The sequence below is a fragment of the Protomyctophum parallelum genome, assembly GCF_964188405.1.
Source record: "Protomyctophum parallelum genome assembly, chromosome: 11".
NCBI classification, from domain to species: domain Eukaryota; kingdom Metazoa; phylum Chordata; class Actinopteri; order Myctophiformes; family Myctophidae; genus Protomyctophum; species Protomyctophum parallelum.
In genome coordinates this window covers 16,864,305-16,885,053 of record NC_139707.1, presented here as the reverse complement: position 1 = coordinate 16,885,053, position 20,749 = coordinate 16,864,305, and the positions used below count along the sequence as shown (strand labels likewise).

Genomic DNA, 20,749 nt, shown 5'->3' with positions numbered 1-20,749 from the left:
CTAAGATGTGATTTCCATTTCATATCGGATTATTACTTTGGAATTGGCCTAATTCATCAATTTATCACTTCTGTATATCTTTTTATAATTATCTTTATATTATTTTAGATCGTGGTCAGCTTTAAGCCCAAACCACGGTTTTTAAGGTAAAGCACACCAAATCACCAATGCAACTCCTTGCAACATAATGAGTTGCATTGGTGTCCCAACCTGACCCTTTGGTGTGGTTTGGGCTTTAGAGATACACAATCAGTCCCACACCCCCACATTTTTAGACAGCACATGAAAAACTATGTCCCCTAAAACATTTCGTCGTCTCTATTATTTCACATGCATGTCCTTTACATGGCATACTGACAACTAATACAAGCCTGTATGGTAGGCTATGTCATGCTGAGGTGTTAGAAGGGGCTATTCTGCGTATGTGTGTGTAGGACTTCATGAGCGTCACACTGCCATGATGTGAGACTCCCAATGGTAGCACACATTCCTCTATCAGCGTGCTTGTGGTAGGATCCCAGCACATCACGGTGGGGATGACGTGGTTCTTATCGTCACGACCGCCAGTAATGAAGAGTTTGTTGTTACAGGCAGTGATGGCGCAGCTCGCCCTCTCGGCCAGCCTGGTCACCAACGTCCAGGCGTCTGACCGCGGAGAGTAGCAGTACATGGCGTGCATGGCCCCACCTGAAGAATAAAAAGTATAGTGAGACTGAGGGCCACGTACTGCACTGTAGCCTGCTCTATAGTGTTGATTTCGTCGACTAAAACTAAGACGATATACTGACAATTTTGTCAACAAATAAAAACTAGACAAAAAAGTTAGGAAGGGACTAGTGGACAATAGATCCAGTATAAGTCATTTTATATTTGGTTTGCGTTGTGAGCTTGTAGATCTGCTATTTTCAGCAAGTGAAAACAGGGGGGGGGGGGTCTGTGTCCCGTCTCTCTGGGTAGAAGACTGTAGAAACTAGAAGACTGCTGGCTACAACTAGACTTTCTTCCTGTGCATGTCATTTTGCGCTTGCAAAGCATGGCTGCTCTTGTTTACATATTTATATAGTTTGTCTTTGTGAGAGAGTACCACTATGTATTACATTACATCCCATGGAGGATATAGGCCTGTATGCTCTTTTCAAGATTTTTGTTTTTGTCAGATAATCACTGTGAGGATGTCCTCCTCACAGTGAATAGAATAGAATGCATTCAGGTTCAAATCAGCAAAGTTGCCCTATAAAAGGCCACTCACCAACAATATAGATGTGGTCCTTGAATGTAACTGCATTGGTGCATTTAGCCTCGATGGGAATGGCTGCTCGTAGCTCCCACTTCTCTGTACCAGGCTTCCAGCATTGAACCCTGTCAGTGGCCAGCTTCCCATTGGGCCCACCACCAATCACATAGATCCAGCTGTCAAAGCTGGCTGCAGCGAAAGAGCTCACACCTAGCAAAAGGGGTGCCACCTACAATGAATACAGACATGTAATTAATAATAAGTATTACACATATGTAGATGTTGATGGTCCCCACTGAAACAGAAATAGGTCATTTTAGTTAACAAGATGTTGCATGGCCTCCCTGTGACAAAGTCTTGGTGTGATATTACTCATTTAGGGGAAGTTCAGAATGGCCAATGAGGACTGGATCTTGTGAAAGCGAAGCTTTGTTGTTTCTGTACACAGTCAGGCAGTGTTAATGACAGGGATGGCTCCGGGGGTGGGGCATGGCTTTCCCTAAGGCCCCCTCAACAGACCCAATTGACTAATAGCCAGTCCCGAGTCCCCCTATAGTCCCCGCAGTCATAATTTTCTGGAGCCGTCGCTGGTTAATGGCAATATATTAGAATACAAATATAGTTTTATATGTTTGATGTTTACCTGTATCCAGCGATTGTGAAAGGGCTCATAGGCCTCTACACTAGTGAGTCTTTGTACCCCATCAAATCCTCCAAGTGTGTACACCTTCCCTCCATGGACTGCCATCTTATGTCTCCAGCGTCCGGTCATTAGAGATTCTATCTGGATCCATCTGTCAAGAGCACCGTTATACTTCCAAACCTCATGCTGTGTCTCTTTACCTCCTATAGACCCAAAAGCATCAAAGACATTTTTAAACCATTTTATTATGCTAAGATGCATTGCTTACACTTAAAATATTCAGAGATGGAACACCCTGTCAGTAAAGGACTACTATATTTGTTGTACTGTACGCTACAAGGTCCTCTATCTGAAGAAAGAAGGTGTGAAAAATAAGTAACTGCTTTAACAGTAGTAAACAGCTTTAAGAAATTGTTATCTTGCTTAACCTATTGCTGAACAAGGCAGACAGCAGCAATAGCTCTTTGTAAGGAAACAGTTAGGCCTATGCTATTCAGTTCCTCAGTTGGAAACCATTCAAAAGAATTCTCTTTGTTATTCATGTTGAGCTGACTCAGTAGAAATGTATGGGGGAAAAAACATTTAATAATCTAAACTAAAACTTCAACATAAAACAACAAAACAGAACAACACCATTAAAATTGTTGGTTCACTAGTGCAGAAACTAAAGGCAAATATACAGTTCTTAGAGGTTTGAGCAGCTACGTGGCCCTCACGTGGTCCATTGGTCCCATATGCCAATTTTAATATAGGATAGGATACTGTTAGGTCTCTCACCCTAACCACTATAACCACTTTAACCCTGGTGTCTCTATTTTGTGCACGCGTCATGATGTGATGTATTGTGATTTGTAGCCTCGGAAACCCAGGGTTATTGCCAGGGAGAAAAAAAAGAAGTCTGGGGCCGAGTCCACTTCAATTCGGCATACAGTAGCGCAAACGTCGCTCACTCTCTGCTGATTTCTGATCATCTGCACCTTTGTTAAATTGACGCAAACACGCACACACGTACACACACACACTCCTCTCTCTCTGTCGTTCTAATTAATTAGTCTCATGTCGCGCAGCTGCGTCTAGTTTCTCCCGCCATAGAAAGCATAGGTGGGTTCCAGTCTAGTAGATTTGTTACATAGGACTTTTAACAAGCTTTCATATGTATGCGTACCAGATATGTATACTTCATTGCGGAATGTGATGCAAGCAAATTCCACCCATTTCCGGTTTTGGCTTTCCTCTTCCATCTCTGTCATTGGCAACCGGGCGACCTCTAGCCGACTACGTCGCAGAGGGTCCAGACAGGTCACAGTGGAGACGAAGCGTTCATCCTTTGTGCATCCACCGATGATCATGAATACCTCTGACAGGAAGTGATGCACACGGGGCTTGGTTCGCTCTGAGACCACCTACGTACATACACAACACTTGATGCTTAATTTATACTACTGCTGTTACAGTAGCTTGAAAATGTGTTCATTCTGGCATTATAGTACTCATAGTCACTCTACTATGAGTATAAATTAGGCTAGGAAGTGCAGAAGAATATCATTATATCAGACTGACCATAGACACAAGATAAGCTCATTCCCAATGTTATCCATTTCACATTAGTTCCTAGAAAAGAACCGCTGCTGAATGTGTCTAACCGGAAGTACAGGAAGTACAGGGCTACATGTTTTCCAGCCTACTGGAACGTCTTGTAGCCCTGCATTTCCTATACTTATGGTTAGATGCTTTATGCGGTACAGTAGTAATTGTCCAAGAGCAGATGTTATGGGCTTTTTGAGGTAAACATACATTACCTCCCTGCCAGACAGGTGATAAGTGCGGGCCTCCTGCAACAGAGGAAATGCCTCACTGCAGCGGCGAATCAGCTCATCCGTCTCCACTTTTTCCAAGAAGTATGCTGGCCTCAGCAGTGGTAATCGCACATATGAAAGCAGCTTGGCCAGTGAAGGGTAGCGTTCATTCTCCTGTGCTCTCACCCAGCGCATCAGTGCCTCAAAGACACACTCTTCACGTGTTGCATTCAGGTCATCACGCTGCAGGATGCACTCGAGAGCGTCCCCTGGCAACTCTGCAAACTCATCATGCCGGATGACCTTGAAGAACTCTTTGACAATGTATTCCTGAGCCCTGGCTCTCAAAGCAGGCAGGGAATGTCTGTCAGCCAGACGCAAAACCCAGACACAGCTCTCTGGTCGGAGGGACTTGGTGAGAAATCCGGCACACGCCTCCACCACGCGCAGGAACTGATGGGGAGAAGGAAGGGGGCATACTAGTTTATGAGGTTGTATCGTTGTGTGCGTGTGTGTGTGTGTGTGTGTGTGTGTGTGTGTGTGTGTGTGCGTGCGTGCGTGCCACTGCTAGTTTCCAACTGATGGAATTGTTAATGATAATGGGGGCCGACGTTATACAATAATTATCCGATGTACTGTACTTGTGGCCCATTAGCGTGTTGGTCTTAAAAATGAGGTGTAGTTAGATGCATTATGTTGGATCCGTGGCTATATTAGGAATTGTGAGAAAAACCTGAAAGCGATTGCACCTAGACCAGCTGTGGCCAGGTCTAAAGTGTCCCTCAGCGCAGCATTTACCTATTAAGACCACATTAGATACAGTAGGTGTAATTACTAATTACCTACTGTAATAGGCAGGTTTGCAACGTGTACTACTGTACGTGTGCACACTGTGACTGCCCTGTAAATGTATATCCATCAAAATTCAAGACAAAAAAGAATAATAATAATCTGGGCCAGATTGTAGCATATCTATGGCATTGGTGGGACCAGGAAATTTGTGTGTTGGGAGGCACCAAAAACGCTTATCATTTTTGTGTTCAGAAATGGTAGATATATAATATTTTTCATGCAATTGATTTTTAATTATTCCTATTAATAATAGGAGAGAGGGAAAGAGAGAGAAATATAGATTCATTTATTTAAACAAGTAGCCTACATATTATAGCTGATGGCAAAGATCAAATACATCTCATCATGTAAGAATGTCTTTCTTTGTCTCATTAATTTTCTCATTTTGTGATATGTCAAAATATCACAGATGTCTCTTATACATAAATTACTTGCAGAGATGCCTCCTGTAATGTCCTGTAATGACTGCATGCCCAAAATATGCCATCTCAACATGGCCTCAGAGGGTGGTCCACCTCCCGCTTCCACATTTTTGTTCAAGGAGAGGAGCGCTTTAGTTGTCCCTGTCTCCTGACATCATTATATCACTAGCAAAGTTGGAGTTTCACACAACCACAAGGTGTAGCTTTAGACCATGGCATGCATGCACCACCTCCTCGCACCATGTGAGAAGGGCCGTAAGAACTGTTTTCCATTGCATCGATTATTACCGGATATTAATTTGTTTGTGTATTATATTAACAATGTATTTATCAAGCACAATAATGAACACTATGAGTGCAAGACTCAGATGTTGACTATAATTGTAATTAAAAGACTAAACTAAAGTACTCTAACTCTATAGCATGTCAGTTACAATAACGCCCAGGGGTCCTTGAGGGAGTTCCAGGGGGTCCCCAGCTAAATTATAGTTTTGAACCAAATGGACCCTTATGGTTCTGTAACTCTGAGAGTGTACAAAGGGTCCATTTGGTTCAATTTGCACACTCAGAGTTAAATTGACATTGATTTTACAATATAAATTTGAGAGATAGGAATGTCATTAAATGGGGGTCCGTAGACTAATGCATGTCAAACTGGGGGTCCTTGAAATTAAACGGGTTGAGAATCACTGCTAGAGCCGTAAGAATCTTCTCTTATGGATGGGTCCCTGGCATATCTCTTCAAATGGGGGTCCACAGGCTAATTAGTGTCAATTTAGGGTCCTTGACATAAAAAAGTATAACTCACCTGGAACAGACTGGCAGCCTCCAATATTCTTTGCACGTTGCTGTGAGTGATGACGGCTTGGCTGGTGTAGGTGTAGTCCAGGAGAGACTTCATGGTCTCTCTGTCCAACCCCTTTATCTCCACTTGGTCCTCATGAGTCTCCTTCAGGCCACTGCAAAACATTGCCCTGCAACCACATAGTGTATTCACATTAAAGAAACATACCAGCAGTATGTGGGTCCTTTGTCACTCACTCTTACTTTTTAGTCTCATAGTATTTTGATGAAGTTTGATAACTTTTGTGTGATTTTGAGATGATTAAGAAATTATTTTAGAGGTATTCAATAATATTCAATATTATTTAATGTTCAATAATCAAGTAAGTAAGAGTAAGTTGTTGTGTTGTGTGTTAGTTATATGCAGTTGTTGCTAGGTCTCAGAATCAGTTTTTCTCATATACAGACTCAAATGAACTTCACAGTCAGTGTTAATTTGTACCTGAAGTAGTTGCTGGCAGCAGCGAGTACAGTTTTGTGGCAGGAGAAGTCTTCGCCCTCAACAACCAGAGTCACATCAGTCAGCTGTCCACTGAGCCGCATGGTCTCCATCCCTCTCTGCAGCTCCTTGGCTAGAACCCCGTCCTCCCAGCACAGCTCGGCTTCACCTCCCATACTCTCCTTCTGCCCCTCTTCGGAACAAGGCAGGGGTCCATCTGTGGTTCTCTCCAACGAGACACTCATCCTCACACAGAAAGTAGGCTACTAGATCCACTCTGTGTAAAGCACACTGTCCACTGAGGGGTTCACACATACTGTGTGTGTGTGTGTGTGTGTGTGTGTGTGTGTGTGTGTGTGTGTGTGTGTGTGTGCTGTTGTTTCTCTCCTGGTCTCTTACACACTTCCTGTTCTTGTAGTTTATATGCTTGTGATTGGTGGATCTCCGTTTTGAGGAACAGATGAAGCAATGCTAGCTTTCTTGAAACTTCCTCCTCTGAATATTTTCTAGGTTGTGGTCTGAACAAAGTTGAACTCACCCCCCCCAACACACACGCATGCATGTTGTGTTGATGTTCCCCATTTCCCAATATCACATGTCTACTCAAATACTCAATGCAAACTGGTTTTGTCCTTTACCCCAGGCCAGTAGAGGCCTACACAGTTTTAATTAGCCTATGTGGTGCACCAGCTTTGGGATCAAGCACATCGCAACATTTCATTTTCTTTATTACATAAGGCTGACTTTCAGATTCGATAATCATGTTTTAACAATATGCTTATTTTGTTGATTGACTTAGGACTACAGTAAGATTGTAATTGGCACATATACCTATACCTAATCACTCGGTTGTGTAAGCTTAGGTAACAGAAACACAGTGACATTTCTGACACCGTGCACAGGCTCTCCTTTATCAAGGTAGGCCTACAGCAGGGCTGTTTCTGTCAAGATGGCTGTGCAAGTACTCTCATCTTGTTAGAACATGTTTCATGTGTTCCTTCCTCTCACATCTACTTCTGTATCATTCAGCCATGACATGCACATCTTGTGGCCATAATGTGGCTTGTGCAAATGTATTACATTCTCTGTGTGTGTTTTGAATAACCTTCAGAAAATGTCATGCAACGCTACCATGGTGCCATCTTGTTCTTCAAGCTCGCTGCTTACTTGTGACTGTTAATTCAACTGAATGACCAGCCACCTGCACCTTTGTTAATTCAACTGAATGACCAGCCACCTGCACCTTAATAGAGGAGAGCTGTAAGGATTACAACCAAAACAGATGATTATTAAATTACAATACATGTCTTCAGTATATCCACTAGGTGGTGCCATTACCTTATTTTCAATAGCATATATTGAATCATCCTCCCACTGTGTCACAATATTACAGGTGTAATAAAGATTTTCTTTTTTTTAATCCCCAGAATAGTATGTGCTGATGTTATACATTTTATTTCCAGTCAGAATATTTTTTATCAAAAGCTGGCTCAGACAAGCAACAAGATTACCCAAACCTTTCCAGCCACACGAACTACTTTTTGGCTAATTTCCATTTACTACCACACACACATACACACACGCACACAAGTAGACACATGCAGACACACGCACACACACACACACACACACGCGCGCACGCAGACACATGCAGAGACACACACACACACGCACACACACCCTCACACACACACACACACACACACACACACACACACACACACACACACACACAAACAAACAGGGCTGTCAACATTGGAGTGTCACGTTGGAGTGTTGAAAAGACCCTCAGCTCTGAACTCGGTAGAATCTGCACCTGGCTCGCTGATAACAAACTATCCTTACACCTGGGAAAAACTGAATCCATCCTCTTCGGATCAAATAGTAATCTCAGCAAGGCAGATGGCTTCTTGGTTAGAGTGGGTGACAATATTATCACACGAAAAGATCAAATTACCTACCTAGGTTCCATCCTGGAGGCCAATCTTTCCGGTGATAAGATGGCCACCAACGTAATCAAAAAAGTCAATCAAAGAACAAGATTCCTTTACAGGATCTCCTCACTGGTCAGCAAAAACACCTTGAAGACCTTAACAGGAGCCCTCGTACAAGGTTTCTTTGACTATGCATCCACCTCTTGGTACCACAGCACCTCAAAGGCCCTTAAAACAAGGCTCCAGACCTCCCAAATCAAACTGGTCAGGCTCCTACTTGGCCTCACCCCCCGAACCCACCTCACCCCTGCCCACTTTGACAGGCTGGGATGGCTTAGGGTCGACGACAGAGTACAGCATCTTGCAATGGGTCTGGTCCACAAGATTCGATACACCACCAAGATACCCATGTACCTGTCTAAATACTTCCTTAATGTAAACGAAGTCCACACCCACAACACCAGAGGGAGTGCAACAAACCATGTACAACCCAGATTCGGCACAAACAAGGGACTAAATTATTTTCGCTCCTATGCCACCAAAATGTGGAACGCCCTACCAACAGTCATTAAGACATGTGAATCCCTTGACTCCTTCAAAACCGCTCTCTAAGGGCACCTACGGATGGCTGCAATTCGAAACTGGCCTCTGTAAAAATCTGAATCCCCCCCCCCCACCCCATTTCCCCTCACTGTATATGTATCTTTTCCCTTTTTGCTTCCTATATGATGAATTCCTGTTCTGTTCTTTAGCTACATAGAAGTGTCTATTTGTATGTCTCTAAATGTTTTGATGAATTGAACAATGTGGACCCTGTTGTAAACAAGTGTAATGCTTAATTGGGTCGTCCACTCACAGTTGACAGTCTTTTTATTGAGTTTGTGCTTAAAATGTACTGTAAATTCTACAAACTGTTAATAAATATTTCAATCAATCAATCAATCAGAATTCAGGAGATGGGGGGGGGGGGGGTGGTCTGGGGTAGCCACGCCCCCTTCAAGCCACACCCCCAGCACCCTCACACAACATACAAAAAATACAGACTTTGAATTGAAAGTAAAATTACTTTTTATTAGTCAATATTGCAAAAGAAACATTGCAATATTTGTTTTGTAATCATTAGCCTACTAGTTGTCTAAGGTGGACTGAGAGGCTAACATATCGGCTAAACTTTAGTAGTGCAGTCACAGATGTGATCAATTAACTGTAATAGAGTGCAAGGAAGTATATATTTGAAATAAGTCTGATTCAATTATTTTCTCCAGTTTATATCTTAAAATTCTGTTGTATTTTCTGATTGTTAAATTACATTTTTGTTTGTGTTCCTCCTTAGGAATTATGTGTTTTGATTTTGATTTTTAGATTTATAATTGGCCTATAATTTGTTTTAAGACTAGGTTTAGTGTTTAAGTTTACCATAACTTTAAGGTTTTTAGTCTTATTTAGGTTGAGGTTAGGCCGTTAGGATTAATTCACCCCATGGCACGTCATGGTGAAACTAGCCAGTGGCAGGTTTATGACTAGCCCGTGGCTTCCTGTGAGGTTTAGTGTTAGAGTTTAGGGTCACTTATATTTGGTCTCTTCTTCTAGGTTACATTTACATTTCAAGGTGTCTCTGTCATGTTGTCTTCCTTGTTGAATTTTGTAAGGCTATTTGTATTTGCCTATTTCATTCAAATAAGTACCATGTTGCAGCTTTAATTCCTTGATTTATTAATACTTGTGTAATTTATGCTTTCCTTTAGAAATACTGCTGTGATGTAATTCACTTTTTAATACAGACCATTAGGCTACAATATGTAGTCAAGGTTATTAAAACTAACGAAATAACAAAAATTAAAAACGAATTAAAACTATAGCTGCAAGCAGCAATAAGATGGGACCAAGCAATAAACCCTTTTAGGCTGCTCAACAGTGCCACTTTCCCAATCCCTGCAGAAAATCAGCTTTAAGCCTTTTTCAAACTGCTCAAAATTGCGGAAAATCAGAGGGCGGAGCTTACTCATCAATGTGACAGATGTGTTCCCCATGAGTCAAGTGCCATGACTTTTGGCCAAACGAGGCATGACACATGAGTTATGCCTGTTCAGAGGTTTCATTTTCAAATGATTACTATAGCGGCCCCCTTTGGCCAAGTTGAGTAAGACTGGTTTGGCATGACCCTCTACCATACTGTAAAGTTTCATAAACATGTGACGCTGCATGTATATAGAGGCAGAAGAAGAACTTTCATGAAACTGCCATTTTCATTGGCTCATAAAACCTTAATGTTTTCACGTCACGTGTAGACATGTTCATGCATTTTGATCCAAGATCGCAGGAGGAGATAGATTTGAACTTCAGCCAGGTTCAGCCAGAACTGCTATTTTTGGTGGAAGAAGATATTATATTTATAAGACTGTCAGTGCAAGTGACCGATTAACTGTTTCTTAACTGTTTCTGTTTCTTTGTAACATGCCACTTCCAACTCTGGCAATGACTGACATTTATCTGTCACAATGTGATGCTGTGGATTGTGTATATTCAGGAAACCACTTTTCTGCAGCAGTTCCCCTTTGTGTGTCTTCGTTGCAGGAAGAATATATTGACAGCGTAACACCTTCACGCATGCATAATATCATATGTGGTCAACCAGTATTTAGACAGCCAGACAGAATGAGCTCAGTTTCATAGTATAGTTTGAGCATCATTCAGGATGACGCTTTCCCCACAGTCTCTTTGGAGGGCCAGTCTCTTACTGTTTCTGGGTCAAAGTATTATCCACTCTGGTAAGTATCCATTTGACACTTTGCACGAAACGCCTGTATTTAATTTGGAGTCTTCTGAAATGTTGTTTTATAAGTCTTATTTTAAAGATTACGTCTTAAATGTTAGGCCGACAACTACATTGTATAACCACTTTGAACTACAGAACTAGGCCTACATTGTTTCTGTTTGGATTAATAACATGCATGAGTGAAATCAGTGGAAATAATTAATTTACCCTTGCTGTAGATAAACTAATTACAGTAATTGTTCATATAATTAAATAAAATGTCCTTTGAAACAGATCTTCGTAAAATAACTGACAGTTTCATTTGTGTTCAGTACATTCAAGTTAATGTGTCACATCATTGCACAATGAAAAGACATGGTTTACTGACTTTATGAACAGCTTGTGTAAGCAAATTTAATTACTACTTTACACCTGTAAACATTTGATGTGAGAATAAAGATGATTTTGATACAGATTAATAATATGGAGTTTGGACATCATCTAAAACATAGCACAAAAATGGGTGCATGCACAGTGGTGCATCAAAACCCTAACCTGACTTGACTCTAATGTAGCCTCGGCCGGGAGGCGAACCCGGGACCTATGGATCTGATTGGCGCGTACAGTACGTTACCAGTCGGCCAGTAGTCGAAGAGTCGAAGACCCACAAATCTGGGTTGAAAACGCAGAGGTAAAGACGGTGACGTATCACGGCCACAAAGCACAGGTGTAAACGGCACTTCTGCATACTCCGCATACGTTACGGTCTATGACTAGGACTACCCGAACTGCGCACAAAGTTGTACGCGCAGAATTGTGAGCGTGGAATTTTCGAGAATTGTAATAATAGATAATAATTGTTCAACATCTGGATTTTTGTCTGTGCTCAATTCAGGAGAGGCCAGGGTGTTCACAGAAGTGCAATCTGGCCCCCTCTATCGTGTGAAGAACTATCCCCTTTCCATCTCCTGCAATGTGACTGGTTTCAGCAACCTTGATGCCATCCAAGACTTTGAATTCAGCATCTATAAGGCTGATCGACCTTCACAACACGGACCAATCCAGATCATCAGCACAAAAGACCCATACTATACCTACGCCATCTATGGTCCCCGTGTGAAAAATCATGACATCACTGTGGAGCGTGTGTCGCCTACCTCTGTCCTCTTTAAGATCAACCATATAACAGAGTTTGATGAGGGAGACTTCGAGTGCCATGTAGTTAACTCAGAAAGTGCATATGGATATGATGGGACTTATGCTGGCAAGACTACAGTCAATGGTACAGTAATTATGTTTTTTTTTATGGGGTATTTTTTGACATAGAAATTGCAAGATGTAAATATTATTCAAAACCTTCTCTGCTTTAATCATAATTAGTTTCTTAAAGGTGATATAGACAAGTTTCCAGTGTTTGTACACAGAAGTGAGTGAGTGTTTCCAAACAAATGCATATCTAGCTCCACCCCCCTCCCCCCCTCATTCTATTGGCTGAGCCAGGTCACTTCAGGCTATGGGATTGTTGTTGCTGCTGGGAGGGACGCTATGGATATTGCGCTCGTATGGCTAAATATGACATTACAAAATTATGAATTTCTATCGATATCTTAGTTACAACAATGACATTGAAGTTGACATGTTTTTTTAAGGGTAACTGTAGCATAATCGCAATATCACACCGAGTCCCGCAAATGAGGAAGTAGGAAGTAGAGGAGACTCACTGGCTCTCAATTAAATTCTCTTTTATTTGTAATCGTGCATATAAAACATATTGCCCCTCAAATGCCCCATGCCACTACAGCATCGTTCATTCATGTGAACTACTCTGTCCACGGTTATTCATTGCAATGAAGAAAAATCGCTATGATGATCCGCGACGGCCTGTCACCGTTGGCGAGCACGGGTTGAATGCATGCTTCAAGCCGGCCGGCAGGCAGGCAGTCGCCGCGGCGGTGCGGTGGTGCAGGGTGAAATACTATTACTCACTTCCACTTCCACCATTTCAACAAAAGCACATACAACCCACTCCACATGAACGAGAACGATATTGATGTAGGCCTAAACAGGAGATTTTATTGGGGTCTGAGTTGTTGGTGCTTATTGCTGCTGGTGTTGTTCAGTTTCACACCACCCAACCATGCACTATACATAGCGATTCTCATAATTTCAATAGGCTTACATATTAAATCATAAACATACTATTTCACATGAACAATGTTAGTGAAACTAAGATATGGGGATAATATTATACATTGCAATTGAAATCGCATCGCGTTTTCATTATAATACTGCAGTGCTGGGTTGAACACACCGTCACAGCCTCGCGCTGCAATTGGCTAAAAGTTTAAATCCCCTCCGACGTCCCGAGTAGTAAACTGTAGGATATAAACAGTGCATTCAACCACAGGGGGGAAAAGGGGGAGTGTGCTGTTGCAGGAGAACACCTCAGCATCATAATATAGGGAAGGATACAGGGGGAAAAGGCCAAAAGAATACATTTATATATATTTTAAATTTTGGCTGAAAACTTGTCTATATCACCTTTAAATGTTATAGTCAAAGGGTGGGTCACTGTTGACTGATCTTCAATAAAATATGACTAGTTACTAGATGCAAATATTTACTTTTGATCACTATTGCATTCCTAAAATGCTACCTAATGTAAGCAAGTCATTGTATTTCTTTATAATAAAATAACAACAATCTGATTGTGAAGGTGATTGTTGAAACTCAGCATTATTATTATCCCCCCCCCCCCCCCCCCCCATTTGTCCTATTTAGTGATTGGCAACTCCCTGGCTGTTTCGACCCCTGACACCACCCCTCTGAGCCATAAAGTGGGTGAAGCCATCACTCTGACATGCCAAGCCTCCTGCTACACCATCCAACACACCCACCTGTCTGTCACTTGGTCTCTTCTTAGAGACGGGGAACATCATGCCAGACCTATCATCTCACTAGATAAAGACTTTACGCTAAGTCCTGGGCAGGGGTTTGAAGAGCGCTATGAGTCTGGACTCATTGGGTTGGAGAAGGTGGGAGAGGCCACATACAAGCTAAAGATGAGCCAGCTGGAGCCATCAGACCAGGGCAATATCTACTGCGAAGCCCGGGAATGGATCCAAGATCCAGACCGCTCCTGGTACGCTATCGCTAAGGAGGTTACAAGGGCCATCGCCCTAAAGGTCAAACCTAAAGGTTGGTAGTATTTTATAATTTCATTACAATGTGTGACATGAGTCGAGTTGGCACATTTTTATTCTCTTCTTCATGTTGAGCGTGTCTGTGTAACAGGAAGTATACTGTATGAGTATCATCACTCACACATCACATGCTTATTTCCTGTACAGAGGTGGCACCAAGCAACGGTACTTTAACAGTGAGAATTGTAGTGCCACAAACGACTCTGCTGGAGGGGCAAGAGATGTCTTTATCCTGCAACCTGGACACTCAGAACCTGCAAGAGCGATTCTTCTCTGTGGCTTGGCTCCAGGACAGCATCGAGCTGGCCCGCATCGGCCCTACAGGGGTTCTGTCGGTGGGGCCCGAGTACAGTGGCAGAGATAGTGGAGGAGAACTTAGAGTGATCCGGATTAGGGACACAGACCACAGGCTCATGTTGCGACCTGTCAGAACTCAGGACCAAGGGGAATACCGCTGTAGAGCATGGCCTCAGGACAGAGGAACGGATGGGACATTCATACAGGGTGCAGCCCAGGACTCCGCTGCCCAGCTAGTCACCATCTCAGCCACAGGTAGGTACAGTTACGTGTATGTCTGCAGTAAGGAAAGTAAGGAAATGTTGCTGGCAGTGGTGCCGTGGAAAAGGTACTAAAATGTTTTACTTAAGTAAAAGTATCAATACTGCAATATATAAATACTAGAAATACATTTACAAAGTACCAAAAGTAGAAAGTACTCACTGTACAGAATTTCCTGTTTCACGTTTTCAAATGTATAAAAATCTATTGAAAATAGCAGATCTACAAGCTCACAATGCATCGCATCGCAGTGCATTGTGAGCTTGCAGATCGGCTATTTTCAAATGGTCAAAATGTATATAGGGCTGAAAGTGGTTAATATATGTTTTGTGATAATAATCAAAATACAAAGTAACTAACTAAAGTTTTCAAATAATTGTAGTGGAGTAAATAACAAATATATTGTCTCATCTCTTCTGTTCACAGCAAGTGCGCTTTCAGTTGAAATGCAAAGTGCAAGTGTGACCGTTCAAGAAGGTGACAGGCTGCAGCTCACCTGCAAAGTGAAAGGGGCCAAGGGTCGACTCTCCATCACCTGGCAACATAGATCAGCACCCATAAAAAGCATTGGCGATGTCATCAGCATTAACCAGGAGGGTGTCATGGAGTTAGGGTCGGGGTTTGCACAGCGCAGCCTTAAGGCAACGCGTCCAACCCCGGATACCTTCACCCTGGAGCTGAATGAGGTGACACCCGCAGATGGTGGCGAGTACCTGTGCACGGTGTCCGAGTGGTCCATTGAAACGGACGGCACATTGCAGAAAACACTCAGCCAAACACAGTCCAGCGATGTGTCAGTCTCTCCTGCAGGTAAAATACATATTATCTTTATTGTCAAGAATGAAGGCTTTTGTGAAAGCGAGAGTGTGCATTGTCATTTGTAAAGCTAGGCTAGACAATACCTATCTTTCAATTGAAAATCTTGTATTTTTAGTGCACAACAGAAAATAATTTGGCATAAGAGTGTGGGAGTGCGAGCAGATGGAGTTTTCATCTACTATAACAGCATGCTACATCTGAAATGACAGAAAAGGCTTCTGTGCCACTAACTAACCACATTTCATAATTTTCTAACAGAGGCGTTACTAGAGGTGCATTTAATTAGTCGGGAAAGCATTGTGACGGTCGGTGAGCAAACACAGCTGCTGTGTCGGGTACGTGGACCTCGTCTGCCTTTGACTGTGACCTGGAGCCTGCAACGAAAGGGCACCTCATCCCCTGATAACATCCTGACACTGTCTCGCAATGGCGACATTACTTGGCATGGTGACCAAGTCCGCTACCAACTGGAAACTGAAATTTCTACGACCAATCCAAAACCTGAGGTCAGGCATACCCTGTTCCTCATTGGAGCAAGCCACAGGGAGGCAGGAACGTACCAGTGTGACGTTTCCGTCTTCATGCGGGGAATACACAGGAAGTTGCGGGCATCCAACCGCGTAGCTGTGAGGGTGAATGACCCAGGTATGGCCATGGTTATAAGGCACCATATGAACCTTTCAATCTTTCTCTCCGTTTCTCGCCAAATTTGTCTTATTCTTGTCATTCTTAATTTTCTTTCCTAGTCAGCAAACTCTCCCTAAGAGCTTCCAACCCTGTTGTGAAAGGCAACGTCAACAAGGATATAGAAATAAAATGTCACATTGCTGAGAGGACATCTGACTCCTCTCGCTTTGCTGTCACATGGTGGGTCCAGCATCACACGGGAAGCAATCAGACCATTCTGAGCTCTGACCGGGATGCTGTGCTAACATTCAATCAGACCATTCTGAGCTCTGACCGGGATGCTGTGCTAACATTCGGACTGCAAGCAGAGTCTGGCACATGGCAGCGATTCGGCATGAAGCGCAGCGAGGGCCAAAGCATTGACTTGACCATTCGCCAGGCTCGTGTTGGGGACAGTGGAACGTACCACTGTGTCGTGGTGGAGTGGCTACAGGATCCTCGTGGAGAATGGTATGAGCTGTCACCCGCCCATGGAGCCATAGACGTACAAATTGTAGAGCCAGGTACGTTTTCTGACAAACAACAATATACAAATGACATACTGATATGAACATATTGATTTCTCATCTACATTTCTCTTCTCAACTCTCTCATTTTGTAGCCAACGACTTGTGTGTCGATAAGACCGAGATGCACTTGATGGCCAGGGAAGCAGAAGAAGTGGATCTCAATTGCAATTTGACCTCAGGTGCGGCTCACCCTTCCTCCCGCTTCACTCTCACTTGGTTCTACGTGGCACCTGGTGCCCCTGATGATACCAAAGTCCTCCTGGTGGAGCTCGACCACAGCGGCCTACTGACGTACCCAAAGAACCAGGAGCTCCAGTCCCTTCAGGAGAGGCTTCGTCTCTCGAGGCCCGCGCACACCAGTTTCCACTTGGGGATTCAGAGGGCTGATGAGAGCGACAGTGGGACCTATCGGTGTGGAGTGGATCAGTACCAGCTCAACCAAGGCGTCTGGCAGCTGAAGGCCAAGGACCATTCAGGCCCAATCACTCTCAGTGTAAAACCTACTGGTATGATGTATTATGTACTTACTTGTATTATGTATGCATGTGTCTTTCATTTTGATTTTATGTATTCTATTTATGAGTTTAGTGAACACAAACATTAATCTACATCTTTTTCTGATCCCCATGAGGTTTGTTTGTTTAAATTTAGGGTTAAATTAGGCAAAGGTTTGTTTATGTTTGTGTTTTTCTTCACAATATGATGTGTGTGTCTGTGTGTGTGTGTGTGTGTGTGCGTGCGTGTGTGTGTGTTAACAGAGGGTAACCTGTCCATGCTGAAAAAAGATGTGGAGCTGAACGTTACTGCTTCCCAGAAATTCAACGTCTGCTGTGACATCACCTCACGATCCAGCCAATCGTCTGCATTCCAAGTCACATGGTTTTGGAAGAAGGAGACGGGGTCTGAAAAACTCCCAATCTACACATCCTACCGAGACGCCACCCTGCAGGACAGGAGTGACAAGCGCGGGCGTCTGAGGTTTGACCATCCTGCTCCCGACCGCTTTGAGCTCACCATACTGGGCTCTGTTGCTGCAGACAGCGGCCTGTATCTCTGTGAGGTGGAGGAGTGGCTTCTCTCTTCATCCCACGGCTGGAGAAGAGTGGCAGTGGAGACATCAGGAGAAGTCACTGTCACTGTTTATGCAGGAGGTAAACGCAACACTGTCTGTCTCTGAGTCAGGATGCTACTTGGGCACTCACATTATGTTATAGTGTGTTATAATCTGGTGGTCATCCTCCTGTTCTCCTTTGACCTATACACATCTCTCCTTTTGTAGCCAACGACTTGCGTGTTGATAAGACCGAGATGCACCTGATGGCCAGGGAAGCAGAAGAAGTGGATCTAAATTGCAATTTGACCTCAGGTGCGGCTAACCCTTCCTCCCGCTTCACTCTCACTTGGTTCTACGTGGCACCTGGTGCCCCTGATGATACCAAAGTCCTCCTGGTGGAGCTCGACCACAGCGGCCTACTGACGTACCCAAAGAACCAGGAGCTCCAGTCCCTTCAGGAGAGGCTTCGTCTCTCGAGACCCGCGCACACCAGTTTCCAGTTGGGGATTCAGAGGGCTGATGAGAGCGACAGTGGGACCTATCGGTGTGGAGTGGATCAGTACCAGCTCAACCAAGGCGTCTGGCAGCTGAAGGCCAAGGACCATTCAGGCCCAATCACTCTCAGTGTAAAACCTACTGGTATGATGTATTATGTACTTACTTGTATTATGTATGCATGTGTCTTTCATTTTGATTTTATGTATTCTATTTATGAGTTTAGTGAACACAAACATTAATCTACATCTTTTTCTGATCCCCATGAGGTTTGTTTGTTTAATTTAGGGTTAAATTAGGCAAAGGTTTGTTTATGTTTGTGTTTTTCTTCACAATATGATGCGTGTGTGTGTGTGTGTGTGCGCGTGCGTGTGTGTGTGTTAACAGAGGGTAACCTGTCCATGCTGAAAAAAGATGTGGAGCTGAACGTTACTACGTCCCAGAAATTCAACGTCTGCTGTGACATCACCTCACGATCCAGCCAATCGTCTGCATTCCAAGTCACATGGTTTTGGAAGAAGGAGACGGGGTCTGAAAAACTCCCAATCTACACATCCTACCGAGACGCCACCCTGCAGGACAGGAGTGACAAGCGCGGGCGTCTGAGGTTTGACCATCCTGCTCCCGACCGCTTTGAGCTCACCATACTGGGCTCTGTTGCTGCAGACAGCGGCCTGTATCTCTGTGAGGTGGAGGAGTGGCTTCTCTCTTCATCCCACGGCTGGAGAAGAGTGGCAGTGGAGACATCAGGAGAAGTCACTGTCACTGTTTATGCAGGAGGTAAACGCAACACTGTGTCTGATTTATATCTGCTCAATTAGTTTACGGTTTCACAAATTAGCCTGTTTGGTGAATGTGCTAAGTACTTTGTCTTTCTCATCAACAGGAGTTGTCGCAGCTGAGTCCGGATGTCCCCTAGGCATGATTCTTGGTGTCCTCACATTTGTTATCGTCTGTCTGCTGGTGGTCGTCGCCCTGTTGACACTGAAGATCTGCCGGGGCCAGGTGTCAGGAGCCAAACAGTCGCACTCTCTGTGGGCAGAAGGACACCCTCTGAAAACCCAACCTGAGCCAGAGCCACCGGAGCTAGATGAATGAACTTTGAAGAGGAGTGTAGTAAACGGCGAGTAATAATTGCACATAAATCGACCCTTTTGTTTGACTTTGTTACAATAGTTAGTTTGATGAAACATTTTGTTGTAACCAGTTTGATCTCCAGGTTTACTTGAGAATGTATATTTTTGCAAATGTGTGATATTCTCTCTGCCATGTGCTATCTTGTAGCAGCATTTCATCATATGCTAATTTATATTTTATTTTAATCTATTGATGCTGTTTTGTGGATTATTCAAAATGAGCTGTTTGTTGATAATTTCCCAGTTTTAATTTCATCATGTGGATTAAACCTGATGTAGATGCTTCTCACCGAATAATATGATTCGGTTCTTCACTAACAGTGAGTGTTGGTTACCAGATAGTTTTAACGTCAAGTTTAATGTCACATAACTTTAAGTTATAAAGAAGTGGGTGAATTTCTATTTACCCACAATTTGCAGTTAAGTTAAGGTGTGACATGTTTAGTTGCAGTATTCACCCCCTTTCACTTTTTCCCATGGAGTTGAGATGGTTTTGGGTCTGAGACTTCTGAGACTGTACAATAAAGAGTATTTTTTTCAGGATACATTGTCAGGACTCTTCATTTAAGCCTCATTTATATTGCGCGCCATTGCAACGCACACTGGAAATAGGAGATCTACAAGCTCACAACGTGTTAAATTGTGAGACGTTGGTGAAAATGACATACTTTTAAGGCACTGTGGCTTACAATTGTCAGTATGTAGGCCTACAGTATGTGTGTATGTATGTTGACAGGAAGCAACAGGAGATGATTAATGTGACAAACTAGCTGACAGAGACAGGCATGCAACACAAATGTGCAAAGTAACAACATGCCAGACAGGGGAAACGAGATTATGAAAGCAAGGCAGGATGTGGTTCACTGCTTGTGATTTATCTCGTCTGCATATCATTGAGTCACTGCCTGTAAGAAAGAGGCCAAGCAAGCAAGGTACATCTGTCTTTTCTGACGGTGACCATCCTTAATTAAAATGTTGTCATACCTCAGTTGATTTTATGAATACACATACCGCACTGTACATAATTAAAGTGTATGTGTATCTGTCTGTCTGTCTCTGTCTGTCTGTCTGCCTGTCTGACTGACAGTCTGTTGTATTTTAGCAGATGCTCGGCTACTCAAGGAAAGAGGATGATCGAATGCAAACTCAAAAAAGGAGAGAACAGCAGTCTTTCTCGTCTCTATTTATCTTCTTTTCTCTCTCGTTCTCACTCTGCATCATCATCCACATCAATGTTTAACACCCCATCTGTGCGGAAACGACTAGAATAGAAACCATTTCATCCTCCACTCTCACTTTGGAGTAAATGCATCTGGATCAGGTTGCTGTCGTGCAGAACAGCTTGTGTCAGCTGTTGAGTGCAGAATAAG

General features: G+C 43.3%; 2 protein-coding genes across 2 annotated transcripts; one reads left to right on the top strand and one right to left on the bottom strand.

The window, feature by feature from the left end:
• Positions 1-388: 388 nt before the first annotated feature.
• On the bottom strand, positions 389-6,461 carry klhl6 (kelch-like family member 6; the record flags this gene model as incomplete). The annotated part of the gene is made up of 7 exons (XM_083776703.1): positions 6,233-6,461; positions 5,756-5,921; positions 3,677-4,126; positions 3,043-3,280; positions 1,878-2,080; positions 1,250-1,463; positions 389-687 (listed from the first exon to the last, which is right to left on the bottom strand). The coding sequence occupies exons 1-7, from the start codon at positions 6,403-6,405 to the stop codon at positions 389-391; spliced, it is 1,743 nt and encodes a 580-aa protein (XP_083632829.1). The 5' UTR covers positions 6,406-6,461.
• Positions 6,462-10,812: 4,351 nt separating this feature from the next.
• On the top strand, positions 10,813-19,911 carry LOC310866627 (immunoglobulin superfamily member 3-like). Its single transcript, XM_083776304.1, has 12 exons — positions 10,813-10,931; positions 11,814-12,200; positions 13,700-14,116; positions 14,269-14,673; positions 15,106-15,489; positions 15,757-16,143; positions 16,245-16,688; positions 16,787-17,200; positions 17,453-17,845; positions 17,974-18,387; positions 18,631-19,023; positions 19,130-19,911. Exons 1-12 carry the CDS (start codon positions 10,859-10,861, stop codon positions 19,339-19,341), a joined length of 4,323 nt encoding a protein of 1,440 aa, XP_083632430.1. The 5' UTR covers positions 10,813-10,858; the 3' UTR covers positions 19,342-19,911.
• The last annotated feature ends 838 nt before the right edge of the window (positions 19,912-20,749 follow it).